This window comes from Physeter macrocephalus, chromosome 19, assembly GCF_002837175.3.
Source record: "Physeter macrocephalus isolate SW-GA chromosome 19, ASM283717v5, whole genome shotgun sequence".
NCBI classification, from domain to species: Eukaryota; Metazoa; Chordata; class Mammalia; order Artiodactyla; family Physeteridae; genus Physeter; species Physeter macrocephalus.
The window spans coordinates 63825534-63834854 of NC_041232.1; the positions used below are offsets into that span (position 1 = coordinate 63825534).

General features: G+C 37.8%; 1 protein-coding gene across 1 annotated transcript in view; it reads right to left on the bottom strand.

Annotated features, from left to right (window-relative positions):
- Positions 1 to 9321, bottom strand: part of ACAA2 (acetyl-CoA acyltransferase 2) — a 43697-nt gene that overhangs the window by 29294 nt on the left and 5082 nt on the right. The window contains exons 2-3 of the mRNA XM_024132312.2: positions 5442 to 5608; positions 596 to 724 (exon numbers count right to left, since the gene is read on the bottom strand). Of these exons, the coding sequence (XP_023988080.1) occupies positions 596 to 724; positions 5442 to 5608 (296 nt within the window). The remainder of the gene's footprint in view (positions 1 to 595; positions 725 to 5441; positions 5609 to 9321) is intronic.

Sequence of the window (9321 nt, forward strand, 5' to 3'; positions counted from 1 at the left end):
GCCGCTGAGCCTGCGCGTCCGGAGCCTGTGCTCCGCAACGGGAGAGGCCACAACAATGAAAGGCCCGCGTACCGCAAAAAAATAAAATAAAAATAAAAAATAAAAATTGTGATAAAATACACATAACATAAAATTTACCATTCTAACCAATTTTAAGTATACAGGTCATTAAGTACATTCACACTGTTATGCAACCAACCACCATCCATCTCCAGAAGTCTTTTTCAATTTCCAAACTGAAACCCCATATCCATTAAACACTAACTCCCCATTCTCTCTTCCCCACCAGCCCCAACAATCCCCATTCTACTTTCTGTCTCTATGAATCTGACCACTTGAGGGACCTCATATAAGTGGACTCATACAGTGTTTGTCCTTTTGTGACTGGCTTATTCCATTTAGCATAATGTTTTCAAGGTTCATTACTAGCTTTTAAGAAACTATTTTCTATGCATATTTTTCCAAGAAAAATTAAATATTGACCTCTTCTAATAAGTACTATAAAATTAAAAACCTACAGTGTTATATTGAAGTGAGGCATTTCCTCTAAAAACTATTAATGTTTTCGGAGAATTAAATAAAATGTTGCCTATACCTGACATCCATTCACAATGGACTGGAAACCAGAGCCACAGAGCCTATTAACAGTGACAGCTGGGGTCTCTTTTGGGATTCCCACACGCAAACCAACATGTCTTGCCAAGTATATAGCATCTGAAGACGTCTGGAACAGAGGGAAAAGGAAAAGAATTACCTCTATATATCTAGGAATTAAGAAGAAGGACACAATATAGTAAAATGTTCACAATTTTTCAAAAATTATAAATTATATGGCTCTAAGGTGGGACACAATGCATACAGGTACAGCATATTTTATATAATACGTGTTAATGATTTGAATAAAAACTGTAATTCGGACAACTCGATTTTAAACAAAGTATGAGAAATCCTTATATTAAATCCTCAGGAGAACACAGAATTTCATAACAATTAGAACTGTTTAAAAATGGAATACGCTATCTCGAAGTAGTACATTCTTTAACAGAGGAAGCATTAGAGGCTATGGTTCTCAACCTTGGCTGCACAGTGGAATAACCGAGGAAGCTTTATTAACACAGTGATGCTCAAGCTCCTAACCAAACCAATTAAACCAGAAAGGCTGGAGGTGGCCACAGGCATCAGTAGTTACTTTTAATAGAACCCAGGTGATTGTAACGTGTAACCAAGGCTGAGGCTGGCTGACCTAGGAAGGGGAGAGATGAACAATGGTCAGGAGAATAAGAGGTGGGACTAGACCACTGCTTCCCAAATTTTAAAATGCATACTGGGGCATCTTGTTACAATGTAGGTTCTCAATAAATAGGTCTAGGACTACCTGAGATTTTGCATTTCTAACCACTGCCCTGGTGAGGCCAATGTTGCTGGTCCAAGGACCACACTTTGAGTAAGAAGGGATGAAACGACGTTTTTTTTCTTTTTAACAATAACAACAGCTTTTATTGTAGAGAGAGCTAAAGCGAATTTGATAAAATGTAAGAATAGTACATTACAAGAATAGTACAATGAACACCCTAAAGTTACCCTGATGGACCAATTCTTTACGCTTTATCAAATTTGCTTTAGCTCTCTCTACAATAAAGGTACATTAGTGCCTTTAACACCAAGGACTTTAACGACTCTCAAAACCGGCAGGACATAAATATATAAGTTCAAAATATAGTCGATTCTTATTATGTGTAGATTCTATACTTGCAAATTCACCTACTTGCTAAAATTTATTTGGAACTCCCAAAATCAATACTTGCAGCACTTTTGTGGTCATTTGCAGACATGTGCTGAGTGGAGAAAAATTTTAGCTGCCTGATATGCACGTTCCTAGCTAGGATGAACAAGGGGACACTCTGCCTTCTTGCTTCAGCTCTCATCCTAGAAACAGTGATCTTCCTGCAGTCTATTTAGTTTTATGCATTTTTGTGCTTCTTGTGGGTGATTTTGCTGTTTAAAATGGCCCCCAAGTATATAATGCTGAAGTCCTTGCTCTCCAGTATCCCTAAGTGCAAGAAGGCAGTGATGTGCCTCACAGAGAAAATATGTGTTAGATAAACTTCATTCAGGCATGAGTGATAGTGCTGTTGGCTATGAGTTTAATGCTAATGAATCAACAATATAATTAAATACGGTGTCCTTAAATAGAAACATATATAAAACAAGGTTATGTACCGATCAGTTAACAAAAATGTCGTGACCAAAGGCTCACAGGAACCTCACCCTGTCATTTCCCCTGGGAGCAGTGGTTCAAAAGTTGCTAATTCAGGGTACACAGCAACTATATAAAACATAACTACTGTGAATAATGAGAATTGACTACCAGGAACAGTTGTGTGCCAATAAATTAGATAATTTAGGTAAAAAGGACAAGTGCCTAGAAAGACACAAACTACCAAAACCAACTCAAAGAAAAATAGACAATATGAATAGACCTATAACAAGTGAAGACTGAATTAATTAGTAATCAAAACACTACTCACCAAAAAAGCCCAGACTGGCTTCATTACTGAATTCTACCAAACATTTAAAGAAGCATTAATACCAATTATTCACAACCTCTTCCTAAAAAATAGAAAAGGATCACTTCCCAACTCATCATGAAGCCAGAATTATCCTCATATCAAAACCAGACAAAGACATCACAAAAAAGTACAGATTAATATCTCTTATGAATATGGATATAAAAATCTCCAACAAAATACTAGCAAACAGAATTCAGCAATGTACAAAAAGAATTATATGCCATGACCAGTGTAAGGGTCATCCAGAAATGTAAGGTTGTTTCATCACCTGAAAGTCAATTAATATATCACATTGTATCAACAGAATAAAAAACAAAAATCATATGATCATCTCAATTGACATAGAAAAAGCACTTGACAAAATCCAACACCTTTTCATGACAAAAACATTCAATAACTTAGGAAAAGAAGAGAACTTCCTCAACCTGATAAAGGGCATCTAGAAAAACCCATATAATCATACTTAATGGTGAAAGACTGGATGCTTTCCCCACAATATCAGGAACAAGACAGGGATATCCACTTTTTGCCTCTTTCATTCAACATCAGAGGTTCTAGACAGACCAATTAGGCAAGAAAAATAAATACATAAATAAAAGAAATCCAGATTGGAAAGAAAGAAGCATAACTATCTCTACTCTCAGATGACATGATGTTACATATAAAAAATCCTAAGTAATAAACTAGAAAACCATTAGAAGTAATAAATGAGTTCTGCAAGGTTTCAGGATATAAGATTAATATATAGAAATCAATTGTATTTCTTTTTTTGAAAAATCAGCTGCATTTCTATACACTTGCAATGAACAATCTGAAAATGAAATAAGATAACAATTCCATTCACAATAGCATCTAAAAGAATAAAATACTTAAGAATAAATTTAACAAAAGAAGTGCAAACATATTCTGACAACTCTAAGACGTTGTTGAAAAAATTAAAGAGGATTTATACAAGTGAAAAAACATGCCATGTTCATGGCAATACTCCTTCAATTGACCTACAGATGCAAAACAATCTCTATCAGAATCTTAGCTGACTTCTTTGTAGAAATGGGTAAACAGATTCTAAAATTATCAAAGTGCAGGAGACCCAGAATAGCCAAAACAACTTTGAAATGAATAACTAAGTAGGAGGACTCACATCTCTTGATTTCAAAACTTACAAACAAGCAATGATGATCAAGACAGTGTGGAACTGACATAAAAAGGATAGACATATAGATCAGTGGAAGAGAACTGGGAGTCCAAAAATAAAATCATGTGTCTATGGTCAACTGATTTTCAATAACAGTGCCAAGACCATCAAATGGGAGAAAGAATAGTCTTTTCAACAAATGGTGCTAGAACAACTGGATAGCCACATGCAGAAGAATGAATTTGGACCTGTACCTCAAAACATATATAAAAATTAAATCAAAATAAATCAAAGGCCTAAATGTAAGAGCTAAAGCTATAAAACTTAGAAGAAAACATAGGGATAAGTCTTCATGACCTTAAATATGGAAATGGATTCTTAGATAATGACACCAAAAGCCTGAGCAACAACAACTGAAATTGGGCTTCATCAAAATTTAAAATTTTCATACTCCAAAAGACACTATTAAGAAATGAAAAGATAACAAAGTATAGAAAAATATTTATAAATCATGTATCTGTTAAGGGACTCATATCTAGAATATATAAAGAACACTTATGACTCAATAATAAAAAGACAAATACCCCAATTAAAAAATGAGAAAAGGATATGAATTAGACATTCTCCAAGAAGATATGGCAATGGCAACAAGCTAATGAAAAGTTGTTCAACATCATCAGTCATCAGGGAAAGGCAAATTAAAACCACAATGAGATACTACTTCATATTCAACAGAATGGCTATAATAAAAAGACACACAATAACAAGTGTTGACAAGGATGTGGCAAAAGTGGAAACTTCATACACTGTAGGTATGAATGTAAAATGTTTCAGCTGCTTTGGAAAACAGTCTGGAAGCTTCTGAAACAAGTAAATGTAGAGGTACCATATAGCCTAGCAATTACACACATAGGTATACACCAAAGGGAAATAAAAAAACCTATGTCCACACAAAAACTTGTACTTGATGTTCAAAGCAGCATTATTCACAAAGGACAACTGTGCACCTTCTTCTGAGCCTTATCCCAGCTCTAAGAGCTGAAAGCGCTCAGTGCAGGAGGTGGCAGTCGCCTCAAGTCTTCTCAGCCTGCCTCACCCTTCTCAGTCTGGAACCACCTTAACAAGTCAGGAGAACAGTGATTAGGGCCCTAGTGCTGTCAGTGGCAATGCACACAGTGTAGAGCCTCCGTCCCACCAATGAGGTCTGGGAAGAGTAAGACAGTCCCCACTTCATGGCCACACTTTGAAGGAATATTCAGCTTTCAATTACTACAAATGAATCATCCATTTTGTACACCATACACAGAAAGGTAGAGGGTAAAGGAGCTTCTCATTTCCCACAAAACACTGACCAAGCTCCTACTGTGTGTAAGAAATTATGGGAGATGTGTTGCATTGCTTGGGTTTGCTACCCTCCTTAGTGGCACACAAAGAGAACCAATTTACTTCAAATAAGTCAAGGAAATTAATTTGCTATTTAAGAAGCAATAAAATGTATCCCAAGTCCCAGGCAGATCCCAGATAGATATATAGTTTCTGAATATATGTTCCTTTGAATTATATATATCCTTTTGAATTATATATGCCATTGCTTCTGGAGTCAGAGGACTCCTCAAATTATGAATACCTTCAACTATTATTAACTAGTACACAATTACAACACGTTAAAGGAATTATTTTTAGAAACTGATAAAAGAAAGCAATAGGAATGAATATGTCCCTTCAGGCCTACTAACCTGAATGACGTTGCCTACAACGACACTGTCAATAGTTTCAGGCGAGACTTTGCCAGCAGACAAGGCAGCCCTGGCAGCAGATTCAGCCAAGTCAGTAGCTGTGAAGTCTGTCAGAAGACCTCCATAAGCTCCAAAGGGTGTCCGCTTAGCAGCAATGATGAACACACCTATTGCAAAGAGGAGAGATTTATAAGCAACTACAGGTTAGTCAGTGTCCCTAACATGCTTTAAATAATTTCACTGTGAACCTTACTTTAAAGTACAATTTTCAATTAAATAACTAAAAATCTTTGTCACATAATAATACATAGAATGGGTCAAACTCACAGAAGCAGTACTAAAAGTTATCATTGTGATCAATACCTACATGCTGGCACCAAGAACCGCACTGCAGGCTACAGTGTAAATCCATTTTGGCTAGATGACATTCTTATAATCTGATGTTTTGCGATGCTAGAAACATTTGTTTAAAACGAAATGCTTCTTCTGTTTGCTGCAGTATATTGCCTAAGTCATAGAATCAAAGAATCTCCCAACTAGAAGGTACCTTAAGGTTGTTTGAGGCCAACCACTCATCCTATAAGAACATCCTCTAGAATATTCCTGACAAGAGGTCCTCTCTAACTTCTGCTAAAGAACTTTCAGTAAGAAGGCATGCTCCATTGTGTGAAGCAGTGTGCCCGTGAATAGGCAACATAACCTAATGATTTTTTTTCTCATAATGAGCTGGCTTGGCTTACCAAGTCTTCCATCTACCAATCGTAGTTCTATCCAAATGCATTCCAAACTCAGACAGATTATATAGCTTCTAGAACATACACTGCTTTGAATTTGTATTACATATGTCACTGCTTCTAGAGTCAGAGGATAACTCAAATTACAAATTTCAAATAATGTGAACTATTATCTTTTACTCTTAGAATAAAATGAGCAAAACAGATGACCTTCATCATGGGTAGCCCCTCCAGTATCTGGAGTCAGCTAACCTGTAAAATTCCCCAGACCTAATGACTCTTTTCCCAGATACATAAAAAGCATTCTTTCAACAGTTCTTTATTTAAAATTAATTCTGGTTGTTTTTCTCTACAGACACTCTCATTTGCTAATATCCTATTATAATGTGTCAGTTAGAATGTAACAAAGTTTCCTACATCTGACCTAACCACAAAGGATACAGAGGAATTATCTATACATCTATTATTGCAAAGACTACAAATTTGCAGTATCACTATTGGTTTGATTGGTGTCCCTGTACAGATAACGACAAATTGTCCCTTCCCAAGGCACTCTACTGCCACCTGCCAAAAAATATATATATATATGGTTAACAAATCTACAGTGACTATGATATGATTGGCACCCACTAGAGTTGCGAAATGCAAAGCCTGCATACTGGGAACAACATCGGTTACAGCAGCTTTATCACACTAACATTTATTAGGCACCTACTGAGTACTAGACATCTCATCACTTGTCATATAGTATCTAATCTTCCTAACAACTCTGCAAGGTAAATATTACAGTTAACATACAGGGGCACTTACTGTATGATGGACTTCATGCTTGATGCTTCGTATACACTAAATTTTCCCAAAGACCATCTGAGCACACATTTCCACATCTTGCCAAGAAACTAAGGGACTTTTAACAATGGGTTTGTACCCAGATATTGACCTATAATTGAGACCATGCAAACATTATACGACTATTGTTATTTGGGTACAATTCTCCTGTTTATGTTAGAGATCTCTTTCCATGGAACAAACTAAATCTATCCTAAAAAAAAATTCCAGCTTCTTCTTTCATTCCTACTTTGAGAAATTTACAGTCTAAAAGAATGTTAGGAGCAACATATATAACTATACTTTAGAACAGATCCAATCAGTTCTTCACAGATAAAATATTCAGGGCTTCCCTGGTGGCGCAGTGGTTGGGAGTCCGCCTGCCGATGCGGGGCACGCAGGTTCGTGCCCCGGTCCGGGAGGATCCCACATGCCGCGGAGCGGCTGGGCCCGTGGGCCATGGCCACTGGGCCTGCGCCTCCGGAGCCTGTGCTCCGCGACGGGAGAGGCCGCAGCAGGGGGAGGCCCGCATACCACAAAAAAAAAAAAAAAATCAGTGAGAGGCCCACGTACCGCAAAAAAAAAAAAAAAAAAAATTCAGATACTTACAAAAGGCCATAAATATTGGTTTGGTGCACTACAAATGTTTTCCTCTGAGATGGGTTATTCTGGGCCACTATGCCTTCCTGTAAACATCCTCTAATCCTGCTTGATTAATAGTCTCTGCCTTTTTTTTTTTTTTTTTTTGCGGTACGCGGGCCTCTCACTGTTGTGGTGTCTCCCGTTGCGGAGCACAGGCTCCAGACGCGCAGGCTCAGTGGCCATGGCTCACGGGCCCAGCCGCTTCGCGGCATGTGGGATCTTCCCGGACCGGGGCACGAACCCGTGGGGCCTGCATCGGCAGGCGGACTCTCAACCACTGTGCCACCAGGGAAGCCCTCTGCCTATTTTTATACTGGTGTTTGCTTTATTTCATTTTTCTTTCCCCTTTTCTTGCTTTCTTCCTAATTTTGGTTCAGTCCTGCTTCTGGTCATCGCCTAGTATGCTCCTATTTGACCAACTCTCCAGTAGACACTGACGATATATAAGAATGGCTTCAACAAGTCCTTGGAGAATGAACAAAAGTAGGCAGACGTAGAGTAGATATGGGAAAAGGGAATAGCACAGGGTGAGTGTTCAAGTTATTTATAACCTCTAACTTGAAGGCCAGCAGCCCACGCTAAATAGAATGGCGAGAATTCAGAAACTCAAAGTCTTGCTGGCTTGAAGAATCCGAGAACTGAGTTTATGGCAACAACAGATACTGGAAACTGAGGCGGGGATCTGTGAAAGAAAAGCACCACAGTGGGGAGCCCAAATATCTGGCTGAATCCTTAATCATGAACCCGTGCGGACAACTACAACCACCTCAGCTAAGCCTAAGTGAATTAGTTAGATTTGAGCTACTGCCCTCTACAGGGGAGACAGTGTGCAGTTTCAGTTCAGCCAAATTAACTGCCTGCAAAAATAGTTAACTAAATAATCGGTAAGTCATACTTTTTGCAAAGTACCAGAATCCAGTCTCTACAATGGTTCACCTGCACTGTCCACCACACAATCCAAAATTTATTCACCTATGAAGAAACAAGAAAATACAGGCATATCTCAAGAGGTATTACAGGTTTGGTTCCAGACTACTGCAATTAAGCAAGTCACACGAATCTTTTTGTCTTCCAGTGCCTGTAAAAGTTACGCTTCTACTGTAGCCTGTTAAGTGTGCAATAACATTATGTCTAAAAAAAGTGCATACTTTAATTTAAAAAATACTTTATTGCTAAAAAATACTAACCAACATCTGAGCCTTCAGTGAGTTGTAATCTTTTTGCTGATGGAGGGTTTGAAACATTGTGAGAATCACCAAAATGTAACATGGACACAAAATGAGCAAACGTTGTAGGAAAAATGGCACCAATAAACTTGCTTAACTGCAGGGTTGCCACAAACTTTCAATTTGTAAAAAACCACAGTATTTGCAAAGTGCAATAAAATGACATATGCCTGTGTGACTCATTCTTGATATAAAAGAAAATCAACAGCAACCAACCCCAAGATGACCCAGATGTTAGAATTAGCAGACAAGGATTTTAAAGCAGCTATCATAACTATGCTCAAGGATGTATAGAAAACTTTGTTCATAATAAAGGATAGGACATCTCCACAAAGAAAAAAAAAGCTTAAAAAAAAGAACCAAAGTAAAAATTCTAAAACTGAAAAATATCTGAAATAAAATATACACCGGGGGCTTCCCTGGTGGCGCAGTGGTTGAGAGTCCGCCTGC